This window comes from Artibeus jamaicensis, unplaced genomic scaffold (genome assembly GCF_021234435.1).
Source record: "Artibeus jamaicensis isolate MK-2021 breed Jamaican fruit bat unplaced genomic scaffold, CSHL_Jam_final contig_464, whole genome shotgun sequence".
In the NCBI taxonomy this organism is placed as follows: Eukaryota; Metazoa; Chordata; class Mammalia; order Chiroptera; family Phyllostomidae; genus Artibeus; species Artibeus jamaicensis.
Window position 1 is genome coordinate 508,808 of NW_026521842.1, and position 20,882 is coordinate 529,689.

The 20,882-nt window shown below is 36.8% G+C and overlaps 1 protein-coding gene across 5 annotated transcripts in view; it reads left to right on the top strand.

Moving 5' to 3' along the window:
• The window catches only part of ZNF382 (zinc finger protein 382), a 135,406-nt gene extending 115,680 nt beyond the window's left edge, over window positions 1–19,726 (top strand). For all 5 annotated transcript variants that reach the window (XM_053666617.1, XM_053666616.1, XM_053666618.1 and 2 more), the window contains one exon: window positions 17,832–19,726. In XM_053666617.1, the coding sequence (XP_053522592.1) occupies window positions 17,832–19,255 (1,424 nt within the window). In that variant the 3' untranslated portion in view covers window positions 19,256–19,726. The remainder of the gene's footprint in view (window positions 1–17,831) is intronic.
• Window positions 19,727–20,882: the final 1,156 nt, after the last annotated feature.

The window sequence follows — 20,882 nt, forward strand, 5'->3', positions numbered from 1 at the left end:
TTTTTTGTGCCTACCAATATGCTTCTTATTCCCTGTATCTTTTTTCTTGCATTCTCCTCCTCCCCCTCCCCACTAATAACCCTCCATCTGATCTCCATTTCTGTGATTCTGACCCTGTGTTAGTTTTCTTATGTTTCTTTTTAGGTTCAGTTGTTGATAGTAGTGAGGTTGTTGTCATTGTACTGTTCATAGTTTTGATCATCTTGTTTTTCTTAGATAAGACCTTGTAACATTTCATATAATAAGTGGTTGGTGATGATGAACTCTACCTTTCACTCTACCTTATCTGGGAGGCACTTTATCTGCTTTTTCATTCTAAATGATAGCTTTGCCGTCTAGAGTAATCTGGGATGTAGGTCCTTGCCTTTCATGACTTTGAACACTTCTTTCCATCCTCTTCTTGCCTGCAAGATTTCTTTGAGAAATCAGCTGATAGTCTGATGGGAACTCCTTTGTAGGCAACTCCCTCCTTCCCTCTTGCTGCTTTTAAGATTCTCTATCTTTAATCTTGGGTAATGTAATTTTGAAGTACCTTGGTGTGTGCTTCCTTGGGTCCAACTTTTTTGGGACTCTCTGAGCTTTCTGGACTTCCTGGAAGTCTATTTCCTTTGCCAAATTATGGGACATCTTCATTATTAATTCAAGTAAGTTTTTAATTTCTTGTTCTTGTTCTTCTCCTTCTGGAAGCCCTATTATTCAGATGTTGGAACATTTAAAGTTGTCCCGGAGATTCCCTAAGCCTCTTCTCATTTTTTTGAATTCTTGTTTCTTCATTCTGTTCCTATTGAATGTTCATTTCTTCCTCTTGCTTCAAAGCATTGATTTAAGTTCTGGTTTCCTTCCCTTCACTGTTGGTTTCCTGTCCATTTTCCTTTATTTCATTTTTTATAGCCTTTACTTTTTCCTCTGCTTTGCAACCATACTCAACCATTTCTGTGACCATCCTGATTACTAGTGTTTTGAACTGTGCATCTGATAGGTTTGCCTATCTTTTCATCACTTAGTTGTATTTTTTCTGGAGAATTGGTCCTTATTGGGCCATATTTTGTTTTGTCTCAGCGCACTGGTCTGGATGAATGTTTCATTAACTCCTTGGTTGTTGTATACCATACAGTTCAATTTTCTGGCAGTTCTGGTTATTTTTTTGTTTTTGTATATTTTTTGTCCTTCTTTTGGGTGTGTAAGGAGACAAAGTGTATCTACCTACACCTCCATCTTGACCAGAATTTGGATCAATTTCTTTTCTCTGAAAATTGCTGCATTTTAATCTGGTTGGTAGTTAAGTTAATGGAAGCACATGTTGATTCCTTTGTCAAATTGTTTTTAAGTTTTTTAGGTGATGTCTGTTTCAGTTTCAGCCTATTCTCTAGTCTTATGGTGTTTTCTGAGTCCCGAGATGGAGTCTTTACTTCTACTACATGGCTATTGTGGGGTTTCAATAGAAATATCAAAGGCTTAATGAGGTTTCTCTAACTTTGCACATGACTAGAATTAAATATTGTCTTTTTTCAGAGCCAAGTAACTACTGCACTATTTCCTTATTTCTTTCAGAGCTCCAGGTTTTTTCCCTTTTATGCTTTTAGTCTTGCCCTGCAGTAATGCAATTAAACCAAGGTTTGAGGAAGGGTTATGCTAACTTTTGGCCTCTCTTACTATAACTTCCCCATTCTCAGATTTTGTCCTCAATTTATGCCCACTCTCATAGCCCAGAACTATGATCTCTGATATTTCTGCACAGATGACTCCTGCTTTCACCTTTAGATCTATTTTCTGTGTGATGCATGAACTATCAGGACACAGAGTGGATAACCTGGATAAATGTAGATCTTATGCAGTGTGTTTTCTTTCTTTCAAAAGTTGTATGAACTCCAGTTTTTCCTGCTTTTGATCACTTTCTTTTAAAATTTTTATTATATTTATTGTTATTCTTTAAAAGCTTCCCCAGTTTTTCCCTCTTTACCCTTTTCCACCCACCTCACCCACTGCTTCAACAGTCAGTTTCCACATTGTTTTCCATGTCCCTGGGTCATTACCAAATGAATTGTTTATTTTTAAATTTGGCCCAGAGTTCATCACTTTATCAGCTGGAAGGTTGTTTTGATACAAACTTCTTTTACATTACCAGAATCTGGATATGTAGACCAACTTTTTAGCCATGGAACTTGCTTATATTCTCAGAATTATTAAATATTAAAATAACTGTGTGTATACCCTATTAGATATTAAAACAAAGATTTTAAATATTCACTTGTCAATTCATTTTAAAACAATATAAAAATAGGAATTTCAATCAAGATGGAGGCATAAGTAGAAATGCTTTGCTTCCTTGCACAACCAAAAGAAGGATAACAACCAATTTAAAAAGAATAAACAAACAGAAGTGCCAGAAAATCAAACTGCATTGAACTCCAGCAACCAAGGAGTTAAAGAAACATTCACCCAGACTGAGTAGGGGCTGAGACAGGAGATGGGCAGCTGAGCAAAGAGGGTGCATGGCAAGGCAAGGCTGACTGATAGGACTCGTGATAAAATGGCAGACCCAGTAGGTGTGAGGCAGTGCTGTCTGAACAGGAAATGAAATACTCAAAGCTAGGTGGAAACTACTGCAGGTTTTGCCATGGTGGTAGAAACACTGAGTCACCATAAAAGTTCATTGGAAAGTGGGGCTAGAGTAGAGCAAGTGAGCTGCATTGTTCCCTCTCTGACCCCTCTCACAGACAGCACCAGAATGAAAGAAACAGGGTTGCTTCGCCCTGTTGAATACTTAAGGCCTCATCCCCTTACAATGTACCAGGTGTGTGGAGACAAAGAAATATAGACCAAATGAAAGAACAGGTGAAAACTCCAGAAAAAGATCTAAGCAATGAGGAGATAGATAACCTATATGATGTAGAGTTCAAAACACTGGTAATCAGGGTGCTTACAGAAGTGATTGAGCTCAGTCACAAAAAGAAGGAAATAATGAAGGCTACCCAAAGTCAAATAAAGGAACATATGCAGGGAACCAACAGTGACAGGAAGGAATCTGGGACTCAGGTAAATGATTTGGAACAAGTATAAGAGATAAACATCCAGCTGGAACGGAATGAAGAAACAAGAACAAAAAAAAAATGAGGAGAGGCTCAGGAAACTCTGGGACAACTTTAAGTACTCAAATATCAGAATCATAGGTCTGCCAGAAGGAGAAGAACAAGAAGTGGAAAACTTACTTGAACAAATAATGAAGGAAAACTTCCCCAATCTGGCAAAAGAAATAGACTTCCAGGAAGTCCAGGAAGTTCAGACAGTCCCAAAGGAATTGGACCCAAGAGGGCATACACTAAGGCACATCATCATTAAATTACCCAAGCTTAAAGATAAAGAGAAAATCTTAGAAGCAGCAAAAGGAAAGAAATGAGTTACCTACAAAGGAGTTCTCATAACAATTATCAGCTGATTTCTCAAAAGAATCCTTACAGGCAAGAAGCGACTGGAAAGAAGTATTCAAAGTTATGAAAGCAAGGACTTAAATCCAAGATTACTCTATCTGGCAAAGCTATCATTGAGAATAGAAGGGCAGCTAAAGTGCTTCCTAGAAAAGGTCAAGTTAAAGAAGTTCATTATTACCAAGCCCTTATTATATAAAATGTAAAGGGACTTATCTAAGAAATAGATTAAAAACTATGAATAGTAAAATGACAACAAACTCACAAATATCAACAACTGAATCTAAAAAGATAAAAACATAAACAAAACAAACAACTAGAACAGGAACAGAACCAGAGAAATGGAAATCACATTGAGGGTTTTCAGTGGGGAGGGAGAGGGGAAGAATTGGGGGGCAAGGTACAGGGAATAAGAAACATAATTGGTAGGCATAAAATAAGTGGGGAGAGGTTAAGAATGATATAGGAAACAGAGAAATCAACTTATATGTACAACCATGGACATGAACTAAGGGGGAGGGAGCGCTGGAGGATTGTGGGGTTCAGGGCAGAGAGGGAATAAAGAGGAGAAAATATTGGCAAAACTAATAGCATAATGAATAAAATATACTTTAAAGTATTCTAGCCCTGGCTGGTGTAGTTCAGTGGATTGAGCACAGGCTGTGAACTAAAGGGTTGCTGGTTTGATTCCCAGTCAGGGTAAAGACCAGGTCCCCAGTGGGGAGCACATAAGAGGCAACCACACGTTGATGTTTCTCTTCGTTTCTTTCTCCTTCCCTTTCCCTCTCTCTAAAAACAAACAAACAAATATATAAATACAATTTAAAAATTCTAATTATAAAATGATGTGTACCCTGGCTCATGGGATCTGTGGCATTATGGATGAGATACGAGAAAAATTCACAGACTACCATGTCCTGTGGAGGAAAAGGGACAGCACTGCCACTCTCTCAAGAGGACCGTGCCCCAGCCCTTGCCTTGACAAGCTTTTATTGCTTTTCTGGGCACATTACATTGAGGCCAGTCATCATTTAATATGCACAGGTTCACTTTAGGAGGAGGTCACCTTTTACAGGAAACAAAGGAAAGAATGTTGGTAATTACTTCAAAGAAAAGGATGTTGCAGACCAAGGGGAAAAGTGGTTTAACCAGTTACACTCCATACTGGGGAAGTTTAGCACAGATTTAGGAAGTTACAGTAAGCACTTTCTGCCTCAATTCAGGGTGAGGGAGTTCTAGCAAAAACCAAGTTTCAATGCATGCCTGATTCCCCACAGGAGAACCTATCTGTGGGTGGGGGTCCTACGCACTGGACCTCGCTTTCCACTGGCCTTTCTGAGTGGAAGCTGGGCCCATGCCATGCAGAATGGTCTCCTACAGTAAAAATCAGAATAAGAAAGTAATAAATTATTTTTCTTTAAAAAAAACAATACAAAATGATAAACTCATTAAATGTTGACATAAAAATCATACTTTTACATAGAAATAACTGTTGTCCAGGAGGCAAAAAAAATTGTGAGTTGGTGTCATTGGTATATAATTGAAATTTATAATGTCTTCCTTAATAGGAGATAGGTCATGTTCACATCTGATTCTGCATTCAATCTGTTTGTTTTTCTTTTTTAATTTAACCTTTATTGTATTTTATTCCATTGCCATTTAGTCCCCTTATACCTGCCTCCCCTCAGTAATCACCAAGCTGTTGTTCATGTCTATGAATCCTTTTTCCTTTTTGCTTAGTCCCTTCCCCCTCCCCTCCACTAGCTGTCATCTTACTCCCCAGATATGAGTCTGTCCCCAGTTTAAATCTGTCTCAACTGTTGTTTTAATTAAATTATATGAAGAAAAATATCTCCCTCATGCATATGTGTAATTTTTTATTTAATTATTGTTCAAGTGCATTTTTCTGTCTTTTACTCCTATCCCAGCCCACCCCTCCCCAGTGCTCCCCACCTTCCTCCCATTTCCACCCCCCTTAGTTTTTGTCCATGGGTCCTTTATACTTGTTCCTGTGAATCCTTTCCCTTTTCCCCTGAAAGAAGTATTTTAAAAGTCTTTTCACATTGTTGTGGATATTTTTCATTAATATTAGACTTAAACTTAATTCATAGTTTCTAAACAGTTAGTTTCAATATAGAATCTGAAACCATAACACTCAACTTTTTTACACTGTTACAAAAAAATTCAATTGTGTACTTAAATAGATATTTTTACCCATGAATTTTTTGGTAATATTTTTTTATCAAAAGATTTTATTACTTTATTTTTAGAGAGTAAAAGGGAGGGAGAGAGAAAGGGGGAGAAACATCAAAGTGTGGTTGCCCCTCATGTGCCCCCTACTGGGGACCTGGCTCACAACCTAGGCAATATGCCCTAGACTGGGAATTGAACTGGCAACCCTTTGGTTTGCAAGCCCACACTCAATCCACTGAGCTACACCAGCCAGGGCTTTTCGGTAATATTATACACAGATCATTTGTAAAGAAACAGTTCACTGATGTGTATAGGTCTTTCAAATTTTTCCACATTACCATATACAATATATAAAAAAGAAACCCAAACCCACATTTGTTAATATCACCAGTAATCTCATCAGAAATCTCTTTTAAGTATTAGAGGGCTAACACAATAGCTGATAAAAGCTTTTCAACATAATGACCTTTAGTTGAAAGCTTGAATTTTATTGTTGGTAATAAACATTGGCAGATTTTTCTTTTAATTGACAGGCTCACCGTGTTCAAGAAAATGTCTGCCAGATACTCAAGTCTATTGTGCTTTCAAGTAAAAATGTCGTACCTCGCCCTGACTGGTGTGGCTCAGTTGGTTGAGCTTCATCCTGCAAGGCAAAAGGTCCCTGGTTTAATTCCCTGTCAGGGCACTTGCTTGGGTTGCAGGTTTGGTCCCTGGTCAGAGTGAATTCAAGAAGCAACTAGCTGATTGGTGTTTTTCTCTCACATAGATATTTCTCTTCCTCTTTTTCTCCCTCCCATCCCCTCTCTCTAAAATAAACAAATAAAATATTAAAAAATATATTTTTAATAAAATCTTTTTTGCTGTTCAGCAAAAAGTTGTTATTCAATTGTCCACTCAATAATTATACTAGCACTGCTCTCTTTGCCACCTCTACTGCGAGGCTGAAGACCATTCTCAGCAATCAGACTGTCAGCATCCCCCAAAATGTTGACATCTCTCTGAAGAGGTGCACAGTTATTGTGAAGATCCCCAGAGCCACCCAGTGGAGGGTTGGGGGAAAAATTATACCAGCACTTTTTTTTTCATAAAATATACTCTGGTATGCAACAGAAGTGTTTTACACATACTTCTTTAATCATTACACAAAATATTTAAAATATGTGTCCTCAAGGGTGGAGATCTAATAAAATTAATGATATATTTCTGCTCTATCAAGAACAGTTTTAAGTGAAACACTTTTTTCCTGTTTGTGCCAGTTAGAGATGCAGCGATTACTATTATAGTTTGGTGCCAGTGCTTTGATTTGTGCTAGTGTGTCAACATTTTACCCACTATATTAATCATATTTTTTATTTTCTATATTTTATGATGTTTTTGACATCTTTGAGGGGCCTTGCTGGTCGGGGAGAGACTCCTCTTCCCAGAGCTAGCTAATTCCTTAGAGACAGGAAACAATTTATTGGTTGAGCCTGCCTTTCATATACAAACCAACCAATCCAAGACAATAATACCCTCAAGTAATACAGTTTCTTTATCTAACTCTCACACACCAAGCCAATATATTCGATGCCCTAAATTACCTAAGATTAGGTACTAGTCAAACAGAGACCAACTCTGTGACCCATAAACTGCCAGCAGTATTCAAACTAGCCCATCATAGCTGTTTCCCCTGCCTTGCCTTTTTTTTTTTTCAGAAGCAAGCCCCAATAATGCTCTGGCCTAGACTTTCCCCTCACTTCTTTCTGTCTTCTGACCACATGTGGTCCTGCATGGCATGGCACGGCATGGCATGTCCCCTCTTCTCAGGAACTGAAGATAATAATAATCTCCTTTTAATGGCATTAGCTTCTGTGTCATCATTTAGTCACCGTCCATAAGTTAAAACTTCATGATAATACACTTACTATTGCTTTTACTATTGCTTTTACTATTGCTTTTTACTGTATTGCAAATATGAATGCAATTAAAAAGATAATTGAAGTGTTGTTATTATTAACAAGACTAGTTTTGATTTTGTGGACCTCCCATAAAGGTGTCAGATAGTACAAAGTTCATGAATCACACTTCAGTGATTTTGGTCTTTCTTGTTTTTCATCTCTTTTTAAAACATTTCAGTCTTATTTCTTCTTTTGTTGTAGTCTCCTGTTTATTGACATTCTTCAATATAGCCAAAAGATAAAAAGAGAATCATTGTCTAATATTTATGTTTCTCTTTTCATTTTTTCCTTCCTTTCCATGTACAATACCTTATACTTGCTTTGTGTAATCAGTCTCATTTCCTATTCTCACCATGAGATCTGCCATCAGATTTCTTTTTTTCCTCTTTTATTTATTGTTGTGCAATTACAGTTGTCCCCAGATTTCAAAATACATAGGCTGTAGAACAAAGCAATACTATCACTATCACTGTTTATCCAATAAATTTCCATGTGTCATATCATAATGCTCAGATTCCAGATATATATCTATGCAACTTGATTTGGGTGAGAAGCAGTTACTCATTTGAATTCTATTTCCCTGAGTGCCCATTCACATCTTGGTTGTTTTTCCTTCCTTTATTTGCATTGCCTGGAAAAATAAATATTTGTTAAATAAATGGATTTTATTCCCATATGCTTTCAATGGTGTAAAGGATCTTTCTTTATCCTCAGTTCTTTTCACTATAAAAGTCACATCAGCTATAATAATTTTATCCACTCTTAAGTGTACATGCCTTTCAAATAGACATTTTTTTGCTCATTTCTCCTACCTGAGGTCTAGTGGTATATTTAAATCTGCCTACAGCAATACAGCAATCAGTTGCCTCCTCCTTTTGGTTATTTATATATCAGAAGTAGTTGTACATATGGTGTAACAGATGTGATCTACTTAGTCATCCTGTTTTACTTTGGAGCCCAAGGGGAGGGGGAAAGGAAACAGGCTGAGAAAATTGAAGGTTCTTCCTGAGGCCCTGGGAGCTGAAAGGGTGGCACTGTCAGGAAGAAGTCACCTGCTGAGAGACTTTTTTTTTTGAAGAGAGGTCTGCATTGGACTTCTGAACAGAAAATGAACATTTCCCATTTCCAGTCACCTGTACTTTGGACTTTCCTCTTTACCTCAGCATAGAGAGGAAGATGGTGGTAAGGTAGGAGGGAGTGGATTTCACTTTCCCCTACACAAGGGAGAAAAACCTAGCCACTCTACAGAGAAACAGAGCAAACAGCCAACAGTACCCCAGCATATATGAACATAGGAGACCAACAATTGTTAGTGGACCCTGAAAAACCAGACATAGGGGGAAGCTGTGAACACCAGCATACCTGATAGAAGAAGAAACCCAACAACAAAGGAACCACCAACAGGTAACAACAAAAGAAGGTAAATGAGGTAGTGGAAGCCACACTAACCTCCATCCAGGACCTATCTGGAAATACAACTAAATAGTGGAGAAATTACCCAGAACAAACAACTGAACAAGAGCAAGAGAGAATCTTCAAAATCTTATATACATGGAAGAACCAGATTCAACACAACTTGCCCACACAAGCAAAACGAAATACAAGAGGAGATGGGCAGAGTGACCGTCAGTTAACCAGCTGGAGGGAAAGACCCACCAGAGAAAGACCCAACAACAATAAAAAACCCCCAAAACCCTCAGAGCCAACTTAAATGACAGCCCAAGATCAGTGAGCTCGAGAGATCAAGGAGACTGCACCACTGAATCTCACAGGTGTTCTCCCACAAAAGTTCACACCATAAACACAGGAAGCCAGAACACATAATTTAAGAAGCAGAGGCTAACGAGAAGAGTCTCACAAACCATGAAAAGACAAAGAAACAATACCCAAATGAAAGGAAAGGAGGAAACCTCAGAAAGAATGCTAAAGAGGCCTATGAACTATCAAATATTGAGTTCAAATCCAGGGTTATCAGGAATCTCAATGAGGTGACAGTGAATTACAAAAAACTACAGAGAAACTATAATGAACTCACTGCAAACTATATCAACATGAAAAAAGGATATAGAAACTATCAGCAAGGGCCAAGCGGAAAGAAAGGATACCATTTCTGAACTGAAGAACACAATAGAAGGAATCAAAAGCAGGCTCAAAGAAGCAGAAAATCAGACCACTGAGCTGGAAGACAAGGCAGAAAAACACACCCAGAAAGAGTAAGAAAAGAAAAAGAGGCTCAGAAAGAATGAAGAAGGATTAAGACTAATGCAAAACAATATGAAATGTAATAATATCTGTATAATAGGGGTACCAGAAGGAGAAGAAGAAGATTAGGGGATAGAAAACCTATTTGAAAAAGTAATGATGGAGAACTTCCCTAATTTGGTCAGAGAAAAAGTCACACAAATCCAGGGAACACACAGAGTCCCAAGCAAGAGGAACCCAGAAGCTCACTTCAAGACACATCATAATTAAAATGGCAAAATTTCAAGACAAAGAGAGAATCTTATAGGCAGCAAGGGAGAAACAGGAAGTAACACACAAGGAAGCACCAATAAGATTAGCAGCTGACTACTCAGTGGAAATGCTCCAAGCCAGAAGAAAATGGCAAGAAATATTCCAAGTAATGAGAACCAGAGGCCTGCAACCGAGGCTACTTTACCAAGAAAGGCTCTCAATCAAGATAGAAGGCCAAATAAAGAGCTTCCAAGACAAAAGAAGTCTAAAAGAATATGCCTCCACCAAACCAGCTCTACAAGAAATACTAAAAGGACTGCTTTAAGGAAAGAAAGGAAAAGAGAGAGACAGAGAGGAACACAAGTATGAAAATGGCAATGAATAAGTACCTATCAATAATAACCTTAAACGTAAATGGATTAAATGCTCCAATCAAAAGACATAGAATAGATGAATGGATAAGAAAGCATGACCCACATATTTGCTGCCTACAAGAAACCCACCTCAGAACAAAAGACCAACACAAACTGAAAGTTAAAGGCTGTAAACAAATTTTCCAAGCAAATGAACAGGGAAAAAAAAAGCCAGGGTAGCAATACTCATATCATACAAAATAGATTTTTAAAAAAGGGCCATAAAGAGAGACCCAGAAGGTCACTTCATAATACTCAAGGGATGAATCCACTAAGAAGACATATGCATTGTAAATATATATGCACCCAACATAGGAGCACCCAAATATATCAAGAAAATCTTAGAGGACTTCAAGAAAGATATTGACAGCAACACAATTATAGTTGGGGATTTTAACACCCCCCTGTCAAAAATGGACAGATCTTCCAAACAAAATATCAACAAAGATATTGTGGCATCGAACAATTCCTCAGATAAAATGGACTTAACTGATCTAGAGCTCTTTATCCCAGAGAAAGTAAATACACAATCTTTTCAAATGCACACGGAACATTTTCAAAGATAGACCACATGATAGGACACAAAACAAGCTTCAAAAATTCAAGAAAATTGAAATCATATCAACCATTTTCTCTGACCACAAGGGACTGAAACTAGAAACCAACCTCGAGGAAAAAACTCAAAAACACTCAAAACTCATGGAGACTGAAGAGCACACTATTAAACAATGAATGAGTCAAGAATGAAATCACAGGAGAAATCAAAAAGTCTCTGCAAACAAATGAAAATGAACTCACAAGAACCCAAATTTATGGGACACAGCAAAGGCAGTCCTGAGAGGGAAGTTCATAGTGATACAGGCCTACCAAAAAAAGATAAAAACATATCGAACAAGCAACTTAATCCTATGCCTACAATAACTCGAGGAACAACAAGAAAGCCCAGAGCAAGTAGAAGGAAGGAAGTAACCAAGATCAGAGCAGAATTAAATGATACTGAGACTAAAAGCACAACTCTACAGATCAATGAATCCAGGAGCTGGTTCTTTGAAAAGAGAAAGATAATCGACATGCCTTTCAGCAGGCTCATCAAGAAGAAAAGAGAGAGAATCCAAATAAAAACAGTCAGAAATGAAAGAGGAGAGATTACAACTGATACCACAGAAATACAAAGGACTGTAAGAAATTACTATGAAGAACTGTATGACAAGAAATTTGAAAACCTAGGTGAATTGGACACATTTCTAGAAAAACATAATCTTCCAAATCTCAATAAAGAAGAAGCAGAAAGCCTGAACAGACCAATAACAGCAGATGAAATTAAAGCAGTAATTAAAAAGCTCCCGACAAACAAAATCCCTGGACCAGATGTTTCACAGGAGAATTTTACAAAGCATTTAAGGAAGAGATAACCCCTATTCTTCACAGACTATTCCAAAAAATCCAAAATGATGGAAGACTCCCAAACTCTTTTTATGAAGCCAGCATCATTCTAATCCCAAAACCAGAAAGACACAACAAAGAAAGAAAACTTCAGGCCAATATCACTGATGAACATAGGTGCTAAAATCCTAAAAAAATATTGGCAAACTGCATCCAACAATACATTAAAAAGACCATACACCATGATGAACTGAGATTCATCCCAAAGATGCAAGGATGGTTCAATATTTGCAAATCAATAAATGTAGTACATCACATGAACAAAAGCAAAAGCAAAGACAAAAATCACATGATCATGTCAGTAGATATGGAAAAAGTATTTGATAGGTACAGCACCGATTTATGATAAAAACACTAAGCAAAGTGGAAATGGAGAAAATATTCTTCAATATAATAAAGGCCATACATGAGAGACCTGATGCCAACATCATACTCAATGGGCAAAAACTAAAATCTTTTCCACTAAGATCAGGAACAAGACAAGGTTGTCAACTTTCACCACTTCTATTCCACATAGCACTGGAAGTTTTAGCCACAGTGATCAGACAAGAAAAGGAAATAAAAAGCATCCAATTCAGAAAGGAAACAAAACTGTCATTGTTTGCAGATGACATGATAGCATACATAGAAAATGCTATAGACTCCGCCCAAAAACTGCTCAACCTAATAAATGAATTTGGCAAAACAGATGGATACAAAGTCAATATTCAGGAATCAAAGGCATTTTTGTATACCAACAATAAAACAGCAGAAGCAGAAATCAAGAAAAAAAATCTCATTTGATACAGCAACAAGAAAAATAAAATACCTAGGTATAAACCTAAACAAGAAAGTAAAAGACCTGTACTCAGGAAACTACACAATACTGAAGAAAGAAATCAAGGAAGATACAAACAAATGGAAACATATACTGTGTTCATGGATTGGAAGAATTAACATCACCAAAATGTCCATACTACCAAAGCAATTTACAGATTCAGTGTAATACCTATTAAAGTACCAATGGCATATTTCACAGATATAGAACAAACACTTCAAAAATGTATTTGGCACCATAAATGACCATGAATAGGTGCTGAAATTTTGAGAAGGAAGAGGAAAGTAGAAGGAATCACAATACCTGATACCAAAGTATACTACAAGGCCACTGTAATCAAAACAGCCTGGCAATTGGCGTAAAAACAGACAGATAGAACAATGCCCAGAACAAGAGCCCAGAAATAAACCGAAGTCTCTACATTCAATTACTATTTGACACAGGGGGCAGCAACATAAAATGGAGTAAAAATAGCCTCTTCAGCAAATGGTGTTGGGAGAACTGGACAGCTACTTGCAAAAAAAGTGAAACTTGAGCACCAACTTATTCCATATACAATGGGAATTCAAGGTGAATAAAATATTTAAATATAAGCCATGAAACCATTAAAGTTTTAGAGGAGAAAGTAGGCAGCAAAATCTCAGATATTTCACACAGCATCATTTTTAGTGATATGTACCCTAGATCAAGGGACATTAAGGAAAGAATAAACAAATGGGATTGCATCAAAATAAAAAGTTTCTGCACAGCTAAAGAAAACAGTGTTAAAATAAAAAGAGAACCAACCATACAGGAAAACATATTTGCCAATGATACCTCAGAGAAGGGTTTAATCTCCAAAATATACAAAGAACTTATATGACTCCACTCTAAGAAGATAAGCAACCCAATTAAGAAATGGGCAAAGGATTTGTACAGACACTTCTTCAAGGAGGACATGGAGGGTTCAGAGACACATGAAAAGATGCAAAGTATCACTAGCCATCAGAAAGATGCAAATTAAAACCACAATGAGATACCACTTCACACTGGTCATCATAAACAAAGCAACAAACCACAAGTGTTGATGTGGTTGTGGAGAAAAGGGAACTCTAGTGCACTGATGGTGGAATTGTAGGCTGTGGAAAACAGTATGGAAATTTTCTAAAAAAACTAAAATTGAATGTGCCTTTTGACCCAGAAATTCCACTGCTAAGAGTATATCCTAAGAACCCTGAAACACCAATCCAAAAGAACCTATGCACCCCAATGTTCATAGCACAATTTACAATAGCCAAGTGCTGGAAGCAACCTAGGTGCCCATCAGTAGATGAATGGATCAAAAAACTATGGTACATCTACTCAATGGGATTCTATGCAGCAGAAAGAAAGAAGGAGCTCCTACCCTTTGCAACTGCATGGATGGAACTGGAAAGCATTATGCTGAGTGAAACAAGCCAGGCAGTGAAAGACAAATACCATATGACCTCACCTTTAACAGGAACCTAAACAACAAAACAAACAAGCAAGAAAAATATAACCCTAGACACTGAAATAGAGAACAGGTTGACAGTGAGAGAGAGGAAAGGGGAGGGAATTTCAGGGGAAAATGGTGAACAGTTTACAGGAGCAAGTTTAAGGGACACGTGGACAAAAACAAGGGTGGGTGGAATGGGAGGGAAGTGGGGATGGCTGTGGTGGTTGGCTGGGATGGGAGTAAAAGACAGAAAACTGTATTTGAACAACAATTAAAATTAAAAAAAAGAAGCAATTGTCATTATCTTTACCTTACTCTCATTTGTTTCTTTTTTTTTTTGAACTTTATTTTTGTTGTTTACACTGTTACAGATGTCTTCATTCTTGCCACCTTTGCACATCTTGTCCCCTGCCCCATAACTCCCTCTTCCCTCGGGCTATCACCATGCTGTTGCCTATCTGTGGGTTATGCATAGATGTTCTTTGGCTTATTCCTTCATTTTCTTTCATCAAGTATCATTTTGTCCCCCAAGTCAGCCCCATGTTGTAGCAGGTTGAGTCCATGATCTCTGTTATACTTTGTTAATTATCTCTTTACAGTTTGTGTTATGTGAACGTGTAAAGATATTTCACAGAGTAAAATATTTTCATTTGCCACTGACATCTAAGATGAAAGCTATATTATTCCAGGCATGGACTGCTGTAGGTTTGCCATGACTTTTCTTTCTTTCAATTTGTATTGTCAGTATGCTGAAACAATATCCCATAAAAATTTGAATTCCTTTTCCCCCAAGGGCTGACAGAGTAATATCCCATCTGGTCATTCCAAATGTATTTCTCTCTGTGACTGAGAACTTTCACTAATCTCTATTTTTTCTAGTCTCCCAAATGTCCTGCATGCAATTGATTTTAATTTTTACCACTGGGCCTTTCATTATGTGACAGCTACTTTGTGCTCATATGCATATTTGCAAAGTTGGCCAACTACAAAGTTTAAGGGTACAGTAGTATACATAAGAACCACCTGCATTTCTGACACAAATTATAAATTCAAGTGTCCCCAATACTACTATTAGTATCAATAATTTGCTAGAAGGACTCATGGAATTTACTGAAAACTATAACCCTCACAGTTATAGTTTGTTACAAAGAAAGAATACAGATTAAAATCATGCCAAGCACATAAGGCAAGCCCAGGAAAGTACCAAATATGGAGCTTCTAGTAGTCCTCTCTCTATGGAGTTTTGGACACATTATAAAATATTGCCAATCAGGGAGGCTTCACTTGAGTTTAGTATCAAAAATTTATATTTGGCTCAATCACATAAGTTTGATTGATTGTCCATATGGCTGATATCAGTTTTCAGCTCCTTAAGAGGTCAAGCTGATACCGTGTGACCCAAAGCCCCCAGCTTAAATCACATTGTTGGCCCGACTCAAAGACCCCACCCTAAATCACACTGTTACTTTGTAGCTGGCCACAGGCTCCCAAGCAAAGAAATACATTCCTGTTAAGCATGAAATTCTGTGGACTCAGAGATTACCTGCAGAAGCCAAAGGCAAATGTCAGACCTCTTATTGGGCAAGGTCATATTCTTTACCACACAATGCTACATACCCTTTAGTTAAAAGATCAGGTTACACTCCCTGCATGAAATGTATCTTGACTACTCCAAACCATGTTAGTTCCTTTTTTCTGCACTCACATTCCACTAAGTGTTTGTAACAGGCAAACAGTCACATCCTCTGATATGATCTAATAATTTGGTATGTCATTCAATGTTGCTTTTATCTGAGGCTTATTTCCTCATCTGATTAACAATTCCTTCAAAATAAGGTCCCCTCTGTTACTTTTCCTTACTGTAGTTTGTAACAAAGTCTAGACATAGTAGTTACCTGATTATCTATGGTACTGTGCAGGGAAAACATCTTTCTCATCCATTCAGAACTCATTTAATAGTAAGTTCTTTTTATAAAAGCCAAGACTCCCCCCCCCCCCCCCCCATCCCACAACCCAAAACCCTCCCCCTTTTTCCCCTTAAGTTCCCTTCCCTCTCCCCTCTGGTCGCTGCCCACTTGTTCTCTATATCATGCCAAGATCAATACCTTTGCCTCATATAACAGTGTATTAATGTAAAGAAGATAATAAAATATTGACTCTCAAGGGCATAAGTTACGGTTGGGAAGGCAATATTCTCAAATTTAGCATTTTATATAGAACATTCACATTAAAATAGCAGGTTGTTGAAATTTCTTGGAGTGGGTGGTCCAGACTATAATTATATTCTAATTTCAGACAAATTAGACATTGAAGGAGAAAAAGCATATGTGAAAGCTTAGATAAATTGGGTAGTAGCATGACCCTGAATGTGACTGAGGTCCTTAGGAAGGCAATGTAACTCCAGTTACCAATACAGATAAGTTTAGCATGTTCTAGAAGTACATCAAATGGAATTGTGCAATATTTACTCTTTTGTATAAACTGTTCACTCTGAAAAAAGTTTTAGCTTCATCCCTTTTGTCATCAGTAGGGTTTCCTTTCTTTTTTTTAATTGCTGAGTAGTATTTATTACATTGTGTAGTTACATGACACAATATTACCTATTTACCTTTTGATGGATAATTGGACTGTTTCTAGTTTAGGGCTATTGTAAATAAGGTACAGGTTATGGTTAAGATGAACCCATCTTTAAAATTGCTCTATCAGATATGGGCCATAGTAAGATTTAGCCAGGAATTTGTAGGAAAAATAATAGGTAAGGTCAGTCAGTGCTATACACATACATTGAAGAATCCAGTCCTTCACAGTACCAATAGGGAATAGTAGAGTTTAAGGCAGGAAAACTTGAACCCATCATTTTGTGACACTGAAAAAGTAATTCAGCAAATTGAATGGGAAAAATTGTAATTGATGGTCAGGAGAATTTAGTTATTGACTATCCCCTGGAAGAATAAATTGATGTAGCAGCAGTCACTGATTATCTTCATGTTGCAAGTATGCATTGTCTTCTGGCTTATTTTATAATTCTTAATGAAAATATTTTCCTAATTCTTCCCTTTCAAGAGAAAATAAATCACAGTTATATGGAGAGCTAGGGTTTAAACTATAGACTACTGTGTCTTTCAAAACTAGGAAATGAGTGGTTAATAAAGTTCATTAGCCATGGATGGGCTAAATGCAAGTGAAAAAGAAACAAATGTAAGTATTTTATAAAATTTAGTTAGGCACGAGGAAAAAAATACACAGGCTTTCATTTCTATCTGAACAGTTTTCCTTGTTTACTGGTTAGGGTTCTTGATAGGCTCACTCCATTATCTCTGAACCTGCCCATTCTAAGAATAATGCCACTTTCACTATCCTGTGCTTACATATCCTTGTGTTTATTAGACCTGCTCAGTGTAGTTTATAACACAACATGGCAAAGATACAAGTGTTCTTTTCTTATGCTAATTTATCCTAATTTCAACAGTATAGCAGGATTTGTGTTTATGTTCTATGCATTTTTCCCTAACAACAAGTAATTTATTTTGGCTTTTCTATAGATCAAAATAGTGAGATAGACTGTCCCATAATGGGTTATTTGTATATATATATATATATATATATATATATATATATATATATATATATATATATAATTCATAACATTTATGTGAAGTCTTACAGTGTTCTTTATTTTATTTTGTTTTCTAGAAGAAGATGGGAAAGCTGAAGATGTTCTAATGAAGTTTAAAGAATACCAAAACAGGCATTTTAGATCAGTTGTATTCATCAACCACAAAAGACTAACTAAGGAAAGAAGTAATGTTTGGGGGGAAACACTTACTGTAGGCAAGAACTATATTATTTCAAAAACAACACTACATGAATATAAACCTGATAGAAAGGTTTTGAAAAATATTTCAGAATTGGTCATTAGAAATATAAGCCCTGTAAGAGAGAAATTTGGTGAGAGTAATGGATGGGAGAAATCACTCCTAAATACTAAGCATGAGAAAATTCATACTGCAGTGAATCTCTATACACAAACAGACTGGGATCTGAGTAATGAACAGGAACTTATTCAACAACAGAAGGTTCAAACTGCAGAGCAATCATTTGAACAAAATGAGTGTGAAAATTCCTTCCTTGTGAAAGGAATGTTATTTACACATACTAGAACTCACAGAGGAGGAGAAAGACTCTTTGGATACAATAAAAATGTAATGCCTTTCACCAAAAAGTCAAATCCAAGTGTCCATCCACAAAATCTTATGGAGATGAAGCCCCATGCGTATAGCAAATATGGGAAATTCCTCTGCAGGAAGTCCATTCTTATTATGCATCAGAGATCTCAAATAGAAGAGAAACCCTTTCATTGTCCTTACTGTGGGAATAGCTTTAGAAGGAAGTCATATCTCATTGAACACCAGCGAATTCACACAGGTGAGAAACCTTATGTTTGCAATCAGTGTGGAAAAGCCTTCCGTCAAAAGACAGCCCTCACTCTTCATGAGAAAACACATGTTGAGGGGAAACCCTACATTTGTGTGGATTGTGGGAAGTCCTTCCGCCAGAAGGCAACCCTCACTAGACATTACAAAATACATACAGGGGAGAAAGCCTATGAATGTACTCAGTGTGGAAGTGCTTTTAGAAAGAAGTCATACCTCATTGATCATCAGAGAACTCATACAGGAGAGAAACCATATCAATGTAATGAATGTGGAAAGGCATTTATCCAGAAGACAACCCTCACTGTACACCAAAGAACTCACACAGGAGAGAAACCCTATATTTGTAGTGAGTGTGGAAAGTCCTTCTGCCAAAAGACAACCCTCACTCTCCATCAAAGAATTCATACAGGGGAAAAACCCTATATTTGTAATGAATGTGGAAAGTCCTTTCGCCAGAAGGCAATCCTCACTGTTCATCAGAGAATACATACAGGAGAGAAGTCCAATGGATGTCCTCAATGTGGGAAAGCCTTTAGTAGGAAATCAAACCTCATTCGCCATCAGAAAACTCATACAGGAGAGAAACCATATGAATGTAAAGAATGTGGGAAGTTCTTCAGTTGCAAGTCAAACCTCATTGTCCATCAGAAAACTCACAAGGTAGAAACCATGGAAATATAGTAAAGGATGTGACTTTATTTTTATAAAAAACCTTTAAAGTCATAATAAATGCCATATTGATGTTGCTTGCAAATGTAATAATATTAAATAGTTTAAGGCACTATAAACATACTGTTTACTAGATGATAAAGCACACACACAGAATTCTAGTCAAAATAAATGACAAAAGTCATTGAAAATACAAGTTCCAACTTTTATTAGATTCACAGGACATAAACTTTCTCTGTCAAGTTGCTACACACATTTAAAATTGCTTGTTTTCAATTTCAGTACCTACCTGGTTGTAAACCAGTAATACACAGTTGGTATATAGACCATGCTATAAGCAAAGGACATTTAAAAGGAAAGTAGTGAACTGTATTTTTCATTGCAAATATGGAATAAGCTGTTACCTCCTAAGAGTTAACCACAGTTCTAACTTCTAACATTATAAATTAGTTTTTGCATATTATAAACTTTATATAAATTGAATTATATACCATGTATTAATTTTTTTTACATTTGGCTTATTTCATTATGTCTCTAAAATTCATCATTAGTGCATTTGGCAGAAATTTGTATATTCTGTATAGAATCTCATATAAATGTATCACAGCTTATCCACCTATTTTTGGTGGACTTTTTCTTTGTTTACAGCTTAGGATCATAATAAATAATGCTTTTGTGAATATATTTGCTTTTGGTGTACATATATATATTTCCCTTGTGTATATACTTAGGAGTGGATTTTCTGGTTACTGAGGCATATTTGTGTTTGGTTGGCTTTGGTTGATACTACCAAACAACTCAGAATGTTCACAGTATGAGATAATTTATTCTGAAGAGAAACAACTGCATATTGTCAGTATGGTGATGGTTCAAACCAAAAAATTCATGGTAGAAGGAACTCTATGAGTGTTGTGAAAACTGGGAATCTGAATGTAATACATGTGCAAAGGCTTTAGTCAGAGCCCACATTTTAATATACCTAATACCAAACAAATGTAATAAATGTGCGATTACCTCTAGCCACAATAATGCCTTATGTGAAATCAGAAAGTTATACTACAGAAAGGGAGGCACTTAGCAACGTCCTTGCTCATTATGAGAGAATTCTAACTGGAGAAAAACCCTATGAATAAAATGAAGAGTTTGGGGGATAACCTTTACCTATAGCCCATATCTTACCAGTTATATAAAAATGGTGAATATGGGAAAGTTAGCCATAGCTTAAATGTTAATACAACACCAGAAAATTCACATTATAATGGGAACTATTCAAATAGAATTTTGTAAGAATAACTTTAGCCATATTTCACTCCATATACAACACCAAACAATTCATACTGAAGAAAAGAAAATTAAATGAGGAATATAAGGTTTTTAACTTTAACTCTGGGGAATGCTGCTTCCATGAAAGAAGTCCAACCATACGGAGATCATTGTGCTAGAGACTATGTGTAGGCGCTCTGGACAATAGCCCCAGCTAAGTTCCTAGTGATCATCCAACTGAGCCATCTTGGACATCCCATCAAGTTTTCAGATGACTGTAGTCCACTGGCATCCAACTGCCACCACATGAGTGACCCTACTATAGACCCATAAAAAATATTAGAATGCAGAGAAATCAAAACCTTTGTACATTGCT